The sequence below is a fragment of the Paroedura picta genome, chromosome 7, assembly GCF_049243985.1.
Source record: "Paroedura picta isolate Pp20150507F chromosome 7, Ppicta_v3.0, whole genome shotgun sequence".
Classification (NCBI taxonomy): domain Eukaryota; kingdom Metazoa; phylum Chordata; class Lepidosauria; order Squamata; family Gekkonidae; genus Paroedura; species Paroedura picta.
In genome coordinates, this window is record NC_135375.1 from 120,792,967 (window position 1) to 120,811,969 (window position 19,003).

General features: G+C 50.2%; 1 protein-coding gene across 11 annotated transcripts in view; it reads right to left on the bottom strand.

Moving 5' to 3' along the window:
- Window positions 1–16,696, bottom strand: part of LOC143841618 (neurotrypsin-like) — a 38,454-nt gene extending 21,758 nt beyond the window's left edge. For 3 of the 11 annotated variants that reach the window (XM_077346178.1, XM_077346183.1, XM_077346184.1), the window contains exons 1-7: window positions 16,557–16,696; window positions 14,723–14,768; window positions 9,402–9,638; window positions 7,781–7,904; window positions 3,040–3,212; window positions 814–964; window positions 536–714 (exon numbers count right to left, since the gene is read on the bottom strand). In XM_077346178.1, coding sequence (XP_077202293.1) covers window positions 536–714; window positions 814–964; window positions 3,040–3,212; window positions 7,781–7,904; window positions 9,402–9,638; window positions 14,723–14,768; window positions 16,557–16,619 — 973 coding nt within the window. In that variant the 5' untranslated portion in view covers window positions 16,620–16,696. Of the gene's footprint in view, window positions 1–535; window positions 715–813; window positions 965–3,039; window positions 3,213–7,780; window positions 7,905–9,401; window positions 9,639–14,722; window positions 14,769–16,257; window positions 16,441–16,556 lie in introns of those variants that run through there. The other 8 variants (XM_077346180.1, XM_077346177.1, XM_077346176.1 and 5 more) reach the window with 6 other exon arrangements.
- Window positions 16,697–19,003: the final 2,307 nt, after the last annotated feature.

Consider the following 19,003-nt stretch of genomic DNA (forward strand, 5'->3'; position numbering starts at 1 on the left):
TCTCTCTTTTTGACCCTGTAAGATAGGTGGAGAGAAGAGAGGAGTCCAATCCCACTCATAAAGAGGCTGGTAGGAAGGCTACTCGCTCTATCGTTTTGACAATATAGAAATTGCTGGCCAGGCTGAGCCAAGAGACCAATGCAGCAAACCAGTAATAGATTAAGCAAGGCAAATGCAAGCTATAGAGACATCTATCACATGCATACAGATGAAGATTTTAAAAGAAGATGTTTTGAGTCTAATATGTAAAACCTTTGACAGGCAAACATGGTTAGGGCAATTAAACACCATAGCAAGAAGTCCCCTCCATGTTTTTAATGACCATATACAAATTAAGCTGAAGCAGGCAAAATTCAAACTGATTATGTTTGATTGCTCATTATTCAGTTCTTATCAGCCCCAAACCCAGGAGCAGTCATACCACTCCCAACAATAAAAGAGATGCAAGAGTTGTTCAACATGCAATAAGAGAGAGTCATACTTTTACACCATTAGGTTTTGACCTTCATTGGTGAAGCAATGGAGAAAGCCCTACCTGCCAAGGGGTCACAGATCACCCCAGCATCCTCAGTGTGGTCACAGTTGTGCTCCTCCCAGTTAGTCTTCTTGCACTGGTCCAGGAACAGCTCATTCCCTGAGCACTCAACTTCATCCAGCAGGATTGGGCCGGAGCCCTGACCAAAGCGGGCCCAAGACACAGCCTTTGGGTTTCCACTGGAGAGGAGAAAAACACGTACCCATGAAGGAGTCCAGGGCCCTCTTGTGGGGCTGGTTCCCACAAAAACTGGGTAGGGCAACACAACACTCACAGACCTGAGGCCCAGCTGCCTGCACACAACTTCGGCATCCCGGTCATCCCACCGGTCATCACAGAGGGTGCCCCAGTGGCCATTGTGGTAGACTTCCACTCGTCCCTCAAAACTCTCCTTTCCCCCCACCAGACGAAGGGGGCTCCCTCCACCTGCTTTCAGGGAAGCGAGAGAAGAGTGATCAAGAAAGGAAGGGCCGAGGACAGCAATTCTTCACCCTGATTTCCTGCCTCTTCAAGGGTTTTGGCTCCAGAGGTACAGCCACCCGCATCACCTGCATCACATGGGCATTGTCCCTTCCCAGCTTGGCTGCCTTGGACTATCTCCTGACTCCCCCTGCATTGGAGAGGGGGGGAAATCACTCTTGCAATTTGAACTTTGGGATGCTTATTCTTTTTAAAGGGATGTATGCACGTAGGGGTAGGAATCCCCTCCCCGCCAGTTTATCTCGCTTCTGAAATTGTCTCTGGGTTGCAGAGGGGTAAGGTGGGAGAGTGGGAGGGGCAGTGGGGTACAGTAGTTACAGTTTGTGACCGACACCTGGGAGGCCGAGGATCAAATCCCCCTTAGCCACAGGGTGACCCTGTACAAATGTAGAACTCCCTTACATCAACAGAACAAAGTTTGAACAAAAGTATGAGTTTTTGTCTGCATGCCCCTCTACCTAGAATTTAACTCTGTTGGTCTTAAAAGTGCCCCTGGATTCAAAATTTGTTCTGTTGCCTCAGACCAACATGGAGACCCATGTAAATCCCTTATACCAAGTTAAACCACTGGTCTATCTAGGTCAATATTATTATTAACTAGGGGCCAAGCCCATTGCATTCAGGAACACAACAGGTGCTAGATTGGGGGGTGGGGTGGAAGAACTGTGTGGCCGGCCTCCCCCTCCCCCCAGGACCTGGAAAGGCTGCAGGCAGCTGTTAGGCAACTCACCAGCAGGGGGAGCTCTCACACAGCAGGGATCTGCAGCCTCTGAGCCTCAGAGGGAAGTGGAAGGAGGGAGTGGTGTTCAGGGGTGGGGAACGGAAGGTGATTGGCTCGCCACTGGACAGACAGGAAAGCTGGCTGAAGGCGGGACAGACGCCCTGAGCGGGTGTTAAGCACTGAGTGGCACTTAAGCTATGAGACCAGCTCCTCCTCCAATCCCTTACCAGAAATACTTATTTATTTGTTTGTTTGTTTTTATGCTGCCGCTCTTCCAGTGGTCTCGCGGTGGTTCACACAAAATAAAACGATAAAATAAAACCCCATAAAACACACCTTACAACAATTAAAGTTAGATGGTGACCTCTTACTCAGCATCTCCAAAACCCTCCCTCCTTCCTCCTCCCCTGTTCAACTGGAAGATCAAATGTTCTTGTGCAACAGATTAGATTTATATCCTCCCACTTTCCAAAGACTCGTGGAGGCTTACACATAAAACCCTGCATAAATTCCCCACATAGCCCCCATTATACCCAGGTAATATCTCTCTGATGGACAATGGTTCTCCGCAGTCTCAGACAAGAGACGTTTCATATCACCCAGTATCTGTTACTTTTCACTGCAGATACCAGGGATTATATGTACAACTGATGCTCAACCACTGAGCCATGGCCCCACCTCTGACACTGCCAGCAACTGTTGTTAGAAATGATCACTGCCAAGAGTTGGAATTATGAGTACCTGTCAAATTCCCCAATAAAGAAAAATCTGTATTAAGGGGTTAATGAAACAGGCACGTGAAAACTCTTTGCCGAAACTGAGGATAACAAGCAGTGACTCAGATTTAAGATGCTTAAAAACCCCACCCCCCTCCTGCAGCATCCCTTGGCACCAAAGCCCACAGAAAAGTGAGAGAGTCAAGTGCTGTCTGCTACCCAAGGTCCAAAGAGATAGTGAAAGAGGCTCCAAAGAGACTTCTGGAGTAGAACTGTCAGCCTCCCCTGGATCACACAGCTAGAACAACCCCAGATTCAAATGGGTCGCCGTGTTGGTCTGAAGTAGCACAATGAGATCAGAGTCCAGTAGCGACTTTTAAGTAGCACCGTATACACTACCCAGCTGCCCCTGGACTTGGGTCAAGCAAAGATAGCACAAGCAACTACTGAGCAGGAGGCATAAGCATCTTAACATATTTCAGATCAGAGCATCAATATGGCATGGACAGATTACAGATTCAGAACTCAGCCTCATCATGGCATGACCACGTGACAACACTCAGGACAGTGCCTCTGCAAAAGTGTACCTTGAGGAGGAGCGCAGCTTGTGGCTCCAGCTCCCTGGATGCAGGTTCCAAACATCTCTCGGTACACACACTGCAACAGCATCTTCTCATCCCCACGACAGTTTGCAGACTGCAGGTGGAAGGGCATCAGGGCAAGGCCAGAATGGTCCACCCGTTGAGCTGTGCCAATTTCACTAGTGAAGCAGAAGACAATGTAAAGGCCACAACAACCATCACTGGCAGAGGATGACATTTGCTCCCCTCCGCAGTGACTAAAAAATCTGTCACCCCCAACTGCCACTTTGCCCAACCAAGTTACAGCTAAGCACAGTGACACCCCACTATCTCTGCTGGCTGCACTCATGACAGGCTGCTAGAAGGACACGGAGGAGCCAGGCAAAAGGCCAGCAGCCAATAAAATCTGTTGGTTCTTGAGATCTTATGGGAGCCATTATTCTTGGCCCTTCTATACAGCAAACACATTAGAAGATGCCAAGATCAGGACTTTCTTTGCAGTGGCCCCCAGCTCCAGAGCTTCCTTCAGAGACATGCCTGAGAGAACAGAGTTGCCCTTACCTGTAACTGTTGCTCCTGGGCACTCATTGGGACTGTCCATGTGCAGGCCTGCAGCAGAGAACTTTTGAAGCTAAAGCTTCCAAACAGGCCATGTGCTCACTTCCCGCTGGACGTACCACATGTTTGAACCTAGCCACTGGATTCGAGCAGCTCTAATTGTTGAGACCACCCAGCACGGGATCAACTGGGAGGAGGAGGCTGCACTCCTTTAGGGACCCCAACAACAAACATACAAAGATTTAGAACACCTAAATTGCTTTGTCCATCAGAATAATAGAGCAGAGCCCTTTTGACATCTAAGGCAGCCTTTCTAAACTTTTATACCACAGAGATGCCCTTGACATTCTTCTGGCTTTGAGAACCCCCAGAAGTGGTATGATTGTGCAGAATATGGTTGGGTAGCACACCCACCCAGGGCCCCTCCCCTTCCCACCCCTTCCAGGCCCATCACTGGCCATTGGGGGAGGTCAACATGATGATGATCACTGGCAGTCTTCAAGCAAAGGTTGGATACACACTTTTCTTGGATGCTTTATGATGCTTAGGGCTGATCCTGCGTTGAGCAGGGGGTTGGACTAGATGGCCTGTATGGCCCCTTCCAACTCTATGATTCTGTGATTCTATGATTCTATATATATCACCTGATAAATATTTGATAAATTTATAAAATACATAAAAAATTAACTTCTATTCTGGAAACCCTTCCAGGGCCATCAAACCCCACCAGGATTTCACTAAACCCTGGTTGAGAAAGCCTGGTCTCAGAAGTCGAGTCATTTCTCTGGTTTAAAAGAAGCCCCAGGAAAGAACACGGGCAAAATAATTTCTTGAGAGACATGAAATGTTTTGACTACTTTGGGCAAGAAAGGCATGCTTGGGCACAGCACTACTCTACCAGGAAACACCTGCAAAATTGCAGGGTCCACTTGACCGCTGCCAATTTGCACATGTTCCTGGCAGAGGTGATTGCAACCAGTCAATAGCCCCAAAGATGTTGTAACCAGAGGCTCAAAGGGAGCTGACAGCACCACTGGAAGGGACCACTGGGATAAAATCCTGGTTGGCTGATAAAAAATCAACCCCCTAAAGAAATGCTGGGACCATTTGTGGGCAAGTATAGAACTAACTACCTGTACCTCAATGTGAAATGCAGCAAGGGCTGCCAGATGAGATGTAACCGAGTCCATTGACAAACCCCCTTCACCGAAGGAAAGGAGTTACCCTAACTCTGCTAGGGGACAAGAAAATGGGAATGTGATACTGTGTCCCCTGACATCTCTAGCAAGACTGTGAATCAATATTGACAATCGGAATTGCTTCGGTTCCCTTCAGATGCATTTTCTCTAACACCCTGAGAATCAAGGGAAGAGGAGAGGAAGCATAAAACAATGTTCCTGCCCAGATGAACTGCATATCGTTTCTTGCCAAGAAACAGAACCTGGGGGGCTTTGGCTAACTCAATGGTGCCAAACAGACTGACTTCTGGGAATTCCTCCCAAAGGAACACCTGAGTGATGTACACTAAATATAGGGGTTTAAGACAGGCAGAACTCCCTGCTGACCCTGCCTGCCTCTACATTTTACTGGCCCACAATAGCAGTGACTCAGAGTCCAAGCACCTTATTTCATATTCTTAACACCTCCCTGCAGAATTGAATGGAGGATGTGCCTCCTTGCTTGTTCAACTGAGGTCCATTCCGCACAAGTTTAATGTTGCAGGAGTGTGGCAAATTGTAATCGCTACTAATATGCAGTTATGCACGATGTCGTACACAATCTGCCACATTCCTGAAACAGTCACGCTAAAAGCGCTTCGTTGTAGTGCTTCCAGGGAAATCCCAAAAGGTGGATTCACCCTCTGGAAAGCGCTACACTCTTGCAAGCAATCTGCAATACTAGCGAAAAAGACTTGTGCATTAACATTGTTGCGGTTTCAGAAAAGTCCGGCCCCCTGGCTCTCTCCTCAGAACTTCCGGCGAAGCGGTCGCCAATTTTTTTTTCTCGGAGCAAGCGGAGAGCAACGAACCGGCGAGCCTTCATTCACCCAGCGAGGCTTCTCCGGCTGCAGTCCCTCCACCGAGCTGCTTTAAAGCTTGCCTCAAGCCAGTGATCTTCTCCACAGGATAACCTTCGGCATGCCTCTGAGTTTATTAAAGTCTATGAAAGTCTAACATACAGGTCAGACTACAAACTTCCTTGGCCCCTGTCATGCCCCCGCTGCCACCTCCTGTCTCCCAAGAGTTGCCACAGCAACCAGGGCCTGCAGCTGAGCCAGCTCTGGCAGAAGAGAGAGGGGCCTCTGAATGTGCAGCAGGGGAAGGCAGCACAAGTCAGCCAGGCTCTTCCCAAGAGGCATCTTTGGTGCATCTGTAGATGCATTCCAGCCCTGACAGTTCGCCTGAACAACGCAGGTGAAGCAGAAGGGTGGTATTTGCTGAACGCTGAAGGAGCCAGAGACTGCAGGAGCCAGAGACTGCAGACACGCTGTCAAAGTATATGGGGCCCAGCTGGGATAGCTCCTGGGGAGGATGAGTGAGTCCTCCCCCAGGTGCAGCCAATTAGCTGGCCTGCTTTTAGGCAAGACAGCAGCAGCTCTTCAGCTCTTCTATGCAGAAACCCTCCTGTCCGGCTTGGATTCCTTTGTCTGTGAACTTCTGATGCCCATCGGCTTCCCTGACTCCTGGCAAATGGCTTTTGACTACGCACCTGGTAATTGGACTGGCTTTGTTGAATATATGCTTATCTGGACTCTGACCTTGGCTTTCCCTTGACTACTCTTTGCCTTGCCCTTAACTCTGCTTGCTTTGATTCCTAACGACTCGAACTGGACTTTGACTATGCCCTGATGTGGACTCCGGCTAGGCTCTGCAGCCCAGGCACCTCCTGCCCTTGTGTATGGCCAGCTAGGGCAGCATACCCTCCATCTCAAGAGGAATTCTAGGAGGACATGGTCACTCTCTCCTCACCGCATCTACCAGCTCTTTCCTGTTGGCCAGTATTAAGTCAAGCCTCAGCCAGGCAGGTTAGAAAGTCACATGACCCTGGACTCTTAGCAGAGTTTATTTCCTAGCATGCATCTCACGTGCTTCTTGAAAGTGGCTTCAGATGATGGGAAGCACACAAAAGCCTCTCTCACTGAAAGGCAAAGCACACGGCTGGTAAGGCCCAGCTACACAGGAACATGGAGCACTAGCCAAATTTGTTTCCTCCTCACGGCAGTGAAAAAGGAACTGGGAGCAGGGGCACTCCACCCTCAGAACATGTGGTGCATCCAGTGGGAAGGTGGGCGCATGTGCTGAGGGATGTGAGTTCCCCCTGCTGGAGCTTTAGCTTCAAAAGTTCTCAGTGGCAGAATTGTTCATGCAGAGTCCCAATGTGGGGCCGCACTACAAGACAAGAAATGGTCTATAATCCCCCTCTTCAGACTGAAGTGGTCCAGTCTAAGCATTCTGCCACATTATGACCAACTTAGTGGGCTGTGTGCATTGACCAGGGCTGATCCATTCCGTCCTTGTACCTGTTGCAGTGAGGGTCTAGCTGGGGAGTCCTCACTCTTGGCCAGACTATGGGTACTTCTGGAATTCTGAGCATGAGGAGGAGCTATCCTTTTAAAATGGCTTCAGGAAAGTTCAGAGCCAAGCAACTTCCTATGATACAGGAAGTTTCTATATTGCCTCCTACTCTGTTGAAGGAGATGGTTTGGGGAAGGAGTAATTTGCAGAAGCAAACGGTGCCAGGGAAAGCCACCAGGCAAAGTGATTTCCTGACAAACTAAGTTTAAATGTAGTGGGGTTTGTTGCTGTTCTGGACACTTCTGTGGTACTTGGGGTCATGCATGTGCTAAATGTGGAGGGAGGGGTAGATATTCTCAGCCAGCAGTGAAATGCACAAAGTCTGGCACTCCCTGAGGGGGAGAAATTACCTTTGGCTGCACAACTGGGAACAGCACAGAGGCTTGCTTCATCAATTGCATATTCAGCAACAGTCACAGCATGACCTCTCCTTTCTTTGTCAAAAGAAGAGTGTTACTCCCTACCAGGTATTGTGGTATCATGAAACAGGCCAGTACTATTTAAAGGGGAACACACATTTTTGCCTTTGTTGTGTGTGTTACTGATGCCCAAAAGGCTACCTTTTGTGGAAAGGGGTCTTCTGCTTCATTCCCGTGCCCCTGAGACATTCCTACCTGATACCCAGTTGTCTGCAGACCACACTGGCATCTCTGTCTGTCCACTCGTCCCCACAGATCGTGCCCCACAGGCCATGGAAATGGAGTTCCACCCGGCCACCCTCCGCTAGTCGCACAGCACCTGTCCAAACCGAGAGGCCAAACGGATTGTGTCAGAGGGACTCTCGGAAGGCTTGGCCGCTCTCCAGGTCTGCCCTTCTTCCCGCCACAGGATTTGGCCGCCTGCTCATTTCCATCAGGAGTGACCAAAGCATATGCGTGGGAGGCTTCGGCTGTAAATCTCGCCCTGCTTTTTTACACTGCCTGGCGCAGAGATTATGAAGATGGAGGGGGCGGGGTGGGGGCACTTTCCCTGCATGTCACCAGCTCTGTTCAACACATTCTCAGAGTGCAGAATCATAAGAAGAGGGAGCATTCCTCAAGCATTTTAGAGGACTCCAAGCAGTCCTCAGGCCTCATGACAATTCCCTCACAAAGCAGGCCAGTATTACTGCTGACAAAATGGGCCTCAGTGGGGAAGCTGTTTCATGAGACCAGAGCAAAGTGCAGGTCTGATCTGAGAATCTGCTGGGAGACCCACTCTGCCTCTGGGACACTAAGCCAGAGGCCAGCTTCAGGCAGGCCACACGATGCTGCAATCCAACCCAGCCGCTGTTAATGTGTGTAAGCGCCTCTAGATGGGATGCTAGTAAGGAAGCACTTGGGCTCTGCATGCAGACTGTTGGACTGTCATATATGCAGCATCACTATACATGCAAATATGAGCTCACCAGCGCAACACCACACTAATGATGTATGTGCTTACGTGCTGTTCGTGGCCTCAAAGCATAACACCAGCCTCTCCAGTCCATTTCCTTTGTTTATTAAAATCTAGAGAGATGAAAGTAGTGGGAGAGGGGAACAAGACCATGTGCAGCGGTGGTCCCTGCCAGACACCCAGGGCCTCTGCAGTTGCCCCACCTCTGCGTATGCCAGCGCCAGGCCCCCGGAGGGATTCCCCACAAGGTCCGACCCTTTCAAATACCCATTACAACAAGCACAAACACACAAGACCAATCTAGCTGTCAGAGGAAAACCATACTCTTGAGAACCAGATACGATTCAGCCATAGAAAATAAGCAGAAATCATCCACTTCAGCCCACCATGCCTATGAGAACTGGGGGTGGGGGATGTCTTCTACAAAAGACCTGAACGAGCAAGTTATTTGCACAGGGACAGACCCATATTTATTTCCTACATTTAAATGGGAAACATCCTGGCCTCAAACTCTTCAGTGTTTTAAAGGTGACAAAATACATCACATGTCCTAAAGGGGAACACTTATTGTGATGAAAAAGCCACTGATTTGTTCAGTGAACAAATTTGATTTGTTCAGTAGGTGGCATTATCTGAGGAGGACCATGGGACAATCTTCTGTGCTGCATGTAGTCAAATATTTCCATAAAGGACAGGAGGATAAGGATGACTTAGAATAACTTTGAGCTGAAGCCTACTGGAAACCTTTCCTTTCCTACATATGAAAAATGCTCTTTCGAGAGACTGGCAACAAGACCTTCCTTAGCTGTCCTACAAGCTTCCTGTGAAGCATGACCAGCAGATTTAGCACTGGGTACTCACCCTGGTGACAGTCACAATTAGCCCAGCCAATGGCTCCAGAGGCCAGCTGGTAGAAGCACCAAGGGACCTCCCTGCCATCTGGATTTCTACAGTAGTTGTGGTTTCCCAGTCCGCGGTTTGGATATTGCAGAACGTACTCAGGGAAGTCCAACCAATTCAAGCATGCCAAGCCAGAGATTGTTGTGGACAGAGACCCATTGTAATACCCAGAGGGCTTCATCCCACATGCAGGAGATGCTAGAAGGGAAAGGAGAAGAGCAGCATGGAAAGCTACATTCTGGGATCTGTATAAAGCATACAAATTAAGTTCCTGCTAATTATAGGGTGAGGCAACGGTTTGTATTTGCAGAAAATTTCCTCCAACAGTTTTCACCAATTCCTTCCTCCCACTGCAGACCCCTAATCCATCCCAATGCTCTTCCTGGTGAACCACAACAACTTTCAGGAGCGTCTCAGTTGCAGTGGGATGGAGGGAGAGAAGGATGCCTGTTCTGTTGGCAGAGATTTACTGAAGGATACAGGCCAGCAGGTGATCTTGAGCCTTCCCCATATGGCTTAGGGTAAATGTGTGATAAATAAATGAATACCAGGACACAGCAGACTGACTGCTGGAAACGCCCCCCCCTCCCCCAGCATCTCAGGCTGCAGCAAGTGAGGAGGGCCTTAAACTAAGGACCTGGTGAGAAGGGCTTTAAGCTCCTATGGAGGTGTGTGACGTACATTCAAAGCATAGTTAGATGATAATTACTGCAGATGGGAACACTGCAGATTTAAATGGAATGGCCCATATGCAGGGAACTATTAACTTGCCCCTTCAAGGATCGCTGCCTTGCCTTGGCGAAGGGGCTTGCGTAGCTCAGAGAAGCTATGAGCTATGCCATGCAGGGCCACCCAAGACGGACAGGTCATAGCTGAGAGCTCTGACAAAAGGTGATCCACTGGAGAAGGAAATGGCAAACCACTCCAGTATCTTTGCCATGAAAACCCAATGAGCAGTTCCAAAAGGCAAAATGATATGATGTCCCTCAGGTTGGAAGGTGTCCAATTTGCTACTGGGGATGAGCAGACGGCTAGTACAGGTAGCGCCAGAATGAATGAAGCGGCTGGGCCAAAGCCGAAAGAACGCTCAGTTGTGGAGGGAACTGGAGGTGAAAAGACAGTCTGATGCTGTAAAGACTTTTATTCCATAGGCACCTGGGAACATCACATCCATGAATAAAGGCAAGCTGGATGTGGTCAACCAAGATATGACAAGACTGAACATCGACATTTTAGGAATCAGTAAACTCAAATGGACAGAAATGGGTGAATTTAATTCAGATGACCATCAGGTATACTACTGTGGACAAGAATCTCACAGAAGAAATGGAGTAGCCTTCATCATAATCAATAAAAGAGGAGGAAAAGCAGTATTGGGATACAATCCCCAAAATGACAGAATGATCTCTGTTCGAATCCAAGGCAAACCATTCAACATCACAGTGATCCAGGTCTATGCCCCAACCACTGCTGCTGAAGAGGATGAAGTTGACCAGTTCTATGAAGACCTACAACGTCTTCTAGAAGCAACGCCAAAAAATGATGTGCTTATCATCATGGGGGATTGGAATGCTAAAGTAGGAAGCCAAAAGATAATCAGGATAACAGGCAAGTTGGGCTTTGGAGTACAAAATGAAGTAGGGCACAGGCTGGTAGAATTTAGTCAAGAGAATACAATGGTCATAGCAAACACTCTCTTCCAACAACCCAAGAGATGACTCTACGCACGGACATCACCAGACGGTCAACACAGAAATCATATTGATTATGTGCTCTGCAGCCAAAGATAAAGAAGTTCTATACAGAAAGTAGGGAAAAGCACTAGGCCACTCAGGTATGAACTGAATCATATCCCTGACGAATTTACAGTAGAGGTGAAAAATAGATTTAAGGAAATAGATCTGATGGACAGAGTACCTGAAGAACTATGGACGGAGGTTTGCAACAAGAAGTAGCAACTAAAACCATAGCAAAGAAAAATGCAAGAAAGCAAAATGGCTGTCTGAGGAAGCTTAACAAATAGCTGAGGAGAGAAGGGAAGTGAAAGGCAAGGGAGAAAGAGAAAGATACACCCAACTGAATGCAGAATTCCTGAGAAAAGCTACAAGAGATAAGAATGCCTTCTTAAATGAACACTGCAAACAAATAGAAGAAAACAATAGAATAGGGAGGACTGGAGATCTCTTCAAGAAAATTGGAGATATGAAGAGAACGTTTCATGATAAAGGAACTAAATGTTAGGGACCTAACAGATGCAGAAGAGATTTTTAAAAGGTAACAAAATAATACAGAAGGATTATACAAGAGCGAGCTTGATATCCCTGATAACCACGATGGGGTAGTCACTGACCTGGAGCCAGACATCCTGGAATGTGAAGTCAAATGGGCCTTAGGAAGTCTGAGCAACAATAAAGCTAGTGGAGGTGACAGCATTCCAATTGAACTATTCAAAATCTTAAAGGACGATACAGTAAAAGTGCTACACTCAATATGACAGCAAATTTGGAAAACTCAACAGTGGCCACAGGATTGGAAAAGGTCAGTTTACATTCCCATCCCAAAGAAGGGCAATGTCCAAACTACCACACCATTTCATTCATTTCTCATGCTAGCAAAGTTATGCTCAAAATCCTACAAGCTAAGCTCCAGCAATATATGGACCGAGAACTGTCCAGATGGACAGGTAGGATTTTAAAGAGGCAGAGGAACTAGAGATCAAATTGCCAACACACGCTGTATCATGGAGAAAGCTAGGGAGTTCCAGAAAAACATCTACTTCTACGTCATTGACTTTGCTAAAGCCTTTGATTGTGTGGAGCACAACAAATTGTGGCAAGTTCTTAAAGAGATGGGAATACCAGAGCATCTTATTTGTCTCTTGAGAAACCTATATGCAGGTCAAGAAGCAACAGTGAGAACCGGACATGGAATCACTGATTGGTTCAAAATTGAGAAAGGAGTTCGGTAAGGCTGTATACTGTCGCCTTGCCTATTTAACTTGTATGCGGAGCACATCATGAGAAAGGCGGGGTTAGATTAGTCACAAATTGGGATTAAGATTGCAGGGAGAAATATCAACAACCTTCTTGAAAATAAGGACAACATTTGTCTGCCTCCAGTCTTCTGGCACTTCACCTGTTCTCCAAGAATTGTCATCATCTTATTGGAGAGAAGTGACGAGTGGAGTTCCCCAGGGCCTGGGCCCTGGGCCCTGTGATGTTCAACATATTTATAAAAGATTTGGATGAGGGATTAGAGGGGTGCTTATTAAATTTACAGATGATATTAAACTGGGTGGGGTAGATAACACACCAGAAAACAGAATCAGCATGATCTTGACAGGCTAGAAAATTGGGCTAAAATGAATAAAATACATTTTAATAGTGATAAATGTAAAGTTCTTCATTTAGGTAGGAAAAATCATATGCATCACTATAGGATAGGCGAGACTTGTCTTGGCAGTAGTACGTGTGAAAAGGATCTGGGGGTCTTAGTAGACCAGACACTGAACAGGAGTCAGCAGTGTGCCTCGGTGGCTAAAAAGGCAAATGGGATTTTGGGCTGTATTAAAAGAAGTAGAGTGTCCAGATCACACAAAGTGATGTTAGAAATCAATGATTTCCGTTTTGGGCACCACAACTGAACAAAGATGTAGAGAAACTAGAGCGTGTCTAGATCAAGGCTATGAAGATGCTGAGGGGTTTGGAGACCAAGTCCTGTGAGGAAAGGCTGAGGGAGCTTGGTCTGTTTAGCCCAGAGAGAGATGACTGAGAGGTGATCTGATAACCATCTTCATATACTTGAAGGGCTGTCATATAACAGATGGAGCGGAGTTGTTTTCTGTTGCCCCAGAAGGCAACCAATGGGTTGAAATTAATTCAAAATAATTTTCGGCTATACATCTGTAAGAAATTACTGACAGAGTGGTTCCTCAGTGGAACAGGCTTCCTTGGGAGGTGGTGGGTTCTCCTTCTTTGGAAGTTTTAGAGGCTAGATAGTGATCTGACATAAATGCTGATTTTATAAATTTAGGCAGCGTGTAAGTGGGTGGACGGAAGGGATCTGCCAGTGTTCGTCTCTTGTGGCCCTTCCTTGCATACCCATGGAATTGCTGATCGCCATTGTGGGATGGTAGGTAAATTTCTTCCAAGCCAGGCTGGATTCTGGAGATTATTGGTGGGGGCGGGGATCACTTGGTCACGAAATTGGGGTCACTGTGGGTAGGCAGGTAGTTGTGAGTTCCTGCACTGTGTACGGGTTGGCCTAGATAACCCTGGAGGTCCCTTCCAACTCTATGGTTCTATTAGTGTTGCTCTGGCCATAAGAGAACATTTGCTTTTCAGATAGAAGGTCCAAGAGTCAGGCTGCAGTCTTAAAAATACTTACCTGGAAGCAAGTCTTACTGAATGACATGGCACCCCGGGCCTAGTGAATTGCTTTTGAGTGCTCCCAGGCAATACAACTGCATGGAGTGTCTGTGAGAAAGGCAGCCTGCAAATAAAGTAAATAAATACGTGCATAAAAGAGCCACTGAAGGCCAGGATTGGCAGTAGGAAGCCACGTGCTTCAGACACTTAAGGGCTGCACTAAGGCAAAATTTTGCACTTGCGCACCCTGACCTGAATAGCCTGTTCTTGTCAGATCCTGAAAGTTAAGAGGGTCAGTCCTGGCTAATGCATGGATGGGAGACCACCAAGGGATACCATGTCCATGACACAGAGGCAGGCAATGGCAAACCACCTCTAAAGCCAGTTTGGTGTAGTGGTTAGGAGTGCGGACTTCTAATCTGAGTTTGATTCTGCACTCCCCCACGTGCAGCCAGCTGGGAGACCTGGGGCTCGCCACGGCACTGATAAAACTGTTCTGACCGAGCAGTGATATCAGCGCTCTCTCGGCCTCACCCACCTCACAGGGTGTCTGTTGTGGGGAGAGGAAAGGGAAGGTGACTGTAAGCCACTTTGAGACTCCTTCGGGTAGAGAAAAGTGGCATATAAGAACCAGCTCTTCTTATTCTAAAGGTCTCTTGCACCAGGGGTGCCATAAGTTGGCTGTGAGTTGACAGCACTTCTCTCCCCCACCCCAAGCCCCCACCAATGCACAGGCCTCTAGCAGAATAGACTAAAAAGACAAGGAGGATGGGGGAGGAATGATTAGTGGCAAGGAAAACAGGTAGCTTAAAATGCATTTGGGAATGGAGAATGCAAGGCAGCAGCTAGTTTTGTTGATGGAAGTGACCCCTGTTGTAAGAAGTAGGACTCCATGAATGAACCTCCTCTTCTTACCTGCATTCTGCAAATGGTTCTGACCAGGCTGGGATCTCCAGAGAGCCTGGAAAAAGAAGACAAAGAAAAGGCAAAGAGATGGTTATCCCAAGCAACAAACATGGACTCCTTGTTCAGAATTCGAATGGAAGCCAGACTAGGCAATCGGCTTCTGCCTGCTTGTCTGTTTCCCCATTTGCATTTCTGTCCACAAGAAACAAGATCCAGAACTCTTGGGCTGTGGAGCCTGGCCTGCTACTGAGCAGCACAGGGAGCCAGAAAGTGGTCCTGAGCTTCCAGGAGTGTTATGGAGGGGAGAAGAGGGGAGGTTGGTAAGAAGGACCACTGCAGGGCCTGCCCCCTAGGGTTGGGCAGCCAGCGCTGTGATGCGGGGAGGGGAGGCACGATCTGACATGACTGGTGCGCCGGTGCCTGCGCCTCCACCCCCCCCCCCCGCGTGCTGCTGGCTGCTTTGGATGCCGAAACGCCCAACCCTAGGCTTCCCCTCCCTGTTGACCAGAGAGGAAAGGGTCTCCTCACTGCCCTGGTGGCTTCTGTGGATCCATCCAACAGAAGGCACGAAGCCTGCAAGAAGTCTTCCATCCAGGCAATCACAGAGCGCCTGGCACCTTCCCCTTTGCTCTGCTTAATGGACTTTTGACAACAAATGTTGAGTCCAGAGGCACCTTGAAGACTGACAAAGTTTTATCCAAGGGATGAGCTCTCGAGTGCACGCACCCTTCCTCAGATCCAACGCCATGTGCACACAAAAGCCCTTCCCTTGGATCAAACTGCGTTGGTCTTCAAGGTGCCCCTGGACTCTCCTTGGGTTATGCTGCTTCAGGCCCCCGTGGCTGCCTGCTTGAACGGAGCTTTGGACAAGCCCGGTGAAGGGATTCGTCAGCCTCGCCTGCCTCCCTCTGGCTCTTGCTCCCTCCTGGGGAGGCTGCCATCAAGGGCTTGTCCAGGAAGCGGGGATCCCCCTCGATCTCGACCGGCTGGCTCACTGGAGCCCTCTCCGTTCTTTCACAACCCCTTTTGCTGCACCTCTCAAGTCCCAACTGGCCCCTGCTGAGGGATTCGTGATGAGAGACTCTTTGCCATTTTGCAGTCCTCCTGATGACACAGGAACAATCCAGTGCTGCCCTTAATCAACAGTTTTCAAGTATATTCTCAGCTGTAAATGCTAGGCAGCCGGCCCCCGAAATCTCCCCCCACCCATCCACTGCAGGGGCTTCCTTCCCCCCCCCCCACCACCCCCGGGCCCTCGACGGGCGCATTTCCCCAGGCCAAGCACGACTGCTCAGGGGTACAGCAGAGCCTGGGTCCCAAAGCTGGCCGGTCAGCTCAGGGGAGGGCCAGCCTTGCAGAGTCCAAGTGCCCCCCCGCCCCCCGCCCGGCAGCAGCAGGTGAGCAGGAAGCGGGGCCTGGCAGCCGCCCGGGACGCCGAGACGCTGCCTGGGCTGCCGGTGGCTGGAGAAGGAAGCGCTACTTCCCTGCAGCCAAGCGGGGCCCAAGAAGTGCCAGGAGGGCGCCCATTCCTCCGTCCGGCCCACCTGGGGAGCCGCGCGTGGACAGCAGCAGGCCTGCGGGGGCGGCCCGGCATCCGGCCCCGGGCGATTGGCTGGGCGAGGGGCGCCCGCAGAGTCCCCGGTCGGAAGCGCTCCTTTCCGAGCTCCCGCTGGGCTGGGCTGGGCTGGGCTGGGCTGGGCAGGAGACGGGCCGGCCAGGTGCGGCGGGGCGGGGCTCCGAGGGGGTCAGCCTCCGCCTGGCAGCCCCAACCGAGGGGACCCGGGGGCCGCCCCGCCCCGCCCCGCCCCGCCCCACCCCGCCCCCCACCCCCGGCCCCTCTCACCTGGCCCGGCCCGAGGGCGCCCAGCAGCAGCAGCAGCCGCAGCCGCAGCCGCAGCCGCAGCATCCTCCTCCTTCGCCTCCTCCGGGCTGCGCGCCTCCCCGCCGGCAGCAGGCGCGCCCCTCTCCGCCGCCAGGCCCCGGGCCAACTCCCTTCCCCACCTCCGGCAGCCCCCGCCCCCCTCCCTCCCTCCCTCCTCCCGGGCACGCAGGGAGCGAGGGCAGAAGGGCAGCCGGGCGCCCCCCCCCCCCCCCCCGAGGCTGGCTCAGGGTCCAGACCGCCCTCCGGCTTCCAAGCCCCGAGCAACGCAGGGAAGGTGGCGCGCCCCCTGGCGGGAGGGGCTAGTCCGTGCTCGGAGGGCAGGGAACCAGAGGCAGTAGAAGGCCCCCCCCTCGGATAAAATCTCTCCCTCCCACCCCCACCCCCACCCCCACCCCCACCCCCACCCCCACCCCCACCCCCACCACTAGTTTTGCAATATGCCCTGCTTGCAAAGATGCATTTGGGGCATTTGGGCTGGTTCCTTTGTAGTGCCAGCTTGGTGTAGTCATTAACAGCTGTGGCCTCTACTCTGGCGAGCCGGGTTTGATTCCCTGCTCCTCCTCCGCATGCAGCCAGCTGGGTGAACTTGGGTGAGTCACAGCATTGATAAAGCTGTTCTCACAGAGCAGTCCTGCCAAAGTGTTCTGAGCCCCATCTGGTGGGAGAGGAAGGGGAGGCGATTGTAAGCCGCTTTGAAACTCTTTCGGGCAGTGAAAAGTGGGGTATAAAAACTATTCTTCTTCAGTAAGTAAAACAAACTGGGGAGCTATCCCCTATAATCCAGGGCACCCCACCCTGCAGTTCCTTCACAGGCCTCTTGGTGGGCCGGGGCTGCCAAGTTCCCCGTGAAACCAGACATGCCTTGCAGTCTTTGCATGATTGAACCCCACACAGGGCATCGGCAGGCACCTGATGAAGAGCTGGGCCATGCTGGGTCATGCTAGCTCCTCCGTACTCCAGCTAAGCAAGAGAAAAGAGAAAATTGGCTTGTGTTGCATTGAGTTTGAAAGATCACGGAAAAGGTCTCGCTAAAGACTAGTGCAGACTGCCGGTGGCTGGAGAAGGAAGCGCTACTTCCCTGCAGCCAAGCGGTGCCCAAGAAGTGCCAGGAGGGCGCCCATTCCTCCGTCCGGCCCACCTGGGGAGCCCACCCATAGGGGTGATGAGATGCATCTGGGTTGAATTCTTCCCCTTCACACCTGAAGTCATCTGGAAAATACAGCCCAGACATTAAATGCATGCCACGTGCCTCTTGAAAGGAAGAGTGACTGTGCAGTCCCAGAGAGGGATCTGGGAAACCTCGCTCCTAGACCCCGCTTTGCCATGGAAGCTCATTGCGTGATCCTGGGCTGGCTGTTTGCTCTCAGACTAACCTACCTCGCAAGGTTCTTGTGGAAATGTAATGGAGGAAGGGCCAACAATGTGTGCCACCCTGGGATGGAGAAACAGCAAGCCCCTAACTTGCAGCTGAGAAGAGTTCTGTCGAGGGGTGGGCTTTGTCTGCAGGAAATGCAAACAGATGTCCAACTGAAAGGGGGTTTGTCCTAGCACACCATGAAGCCCCTCAGGAACCTCGGCTGGGCCAGTCACCTGCTCTCAGCTTTACCTCTAAGGATAAAATGGGAAAGGGAGACTTGCACATTGAGGGCGGGATGAAAATTTACTAGGTAGGTATGTTTTTTGGAAAGGTGACCGTCACTTGGCTGGTCCAGGCTAGACTGATCTCAGCTGATCTCAGAAGCTGAGCAGGGTCAGCCTGGGGAGCACTTACTGTACATGGGAAAGCCCCAGGAATGCCCAAGGGGCTACACAGAGGCAGGCCATGACAAACCGCATCTGTCTCCAACCTTGAGGAGTTGCCATCAGTCAGCTGGCCAGGGATCGGTATCAGGTTGCAAACAAATTAAGCCAAGGGAGATTACAGGATGCAAGGCAGTCCGGCCCAAGAGGTCAAGGCGTGCAGGCGAGAGACTGCCAGTGGATCAGCAGATAGCTATCCACACCCCACAGTGCCCCTCAAGATGCTTTACAGGTGTGGCCTAGAAGCGTATCCCCCATCCATTAGGCATGCTTTTCATTTTTCTGACCCAGATGCAGAACTTTACACTTATCTTTATTAAATAGCATCTTGTTCTCATTTGCCCATTTTTCCATTGTGTTCAGATCTCGTTGAACTCTGTCTCTATCTTCCGGAGTATTTGCCAGTCCTCCCAATTTGGTGTCATCTGCAAACTTGATGAGTAGTCCCTCCACCCCCTCATCTAGATCATTAATAAATATGTTAAAAAGTACCGGGCCGAGCACCGAGCCCTGAGGTACCCCGCTACTCACCTCTCTCCAGTCTGATGTAACACTATTGACAACAACTCTTTGAGTGCGGTTCTCTAACCAATTCCCTATCCAACTAA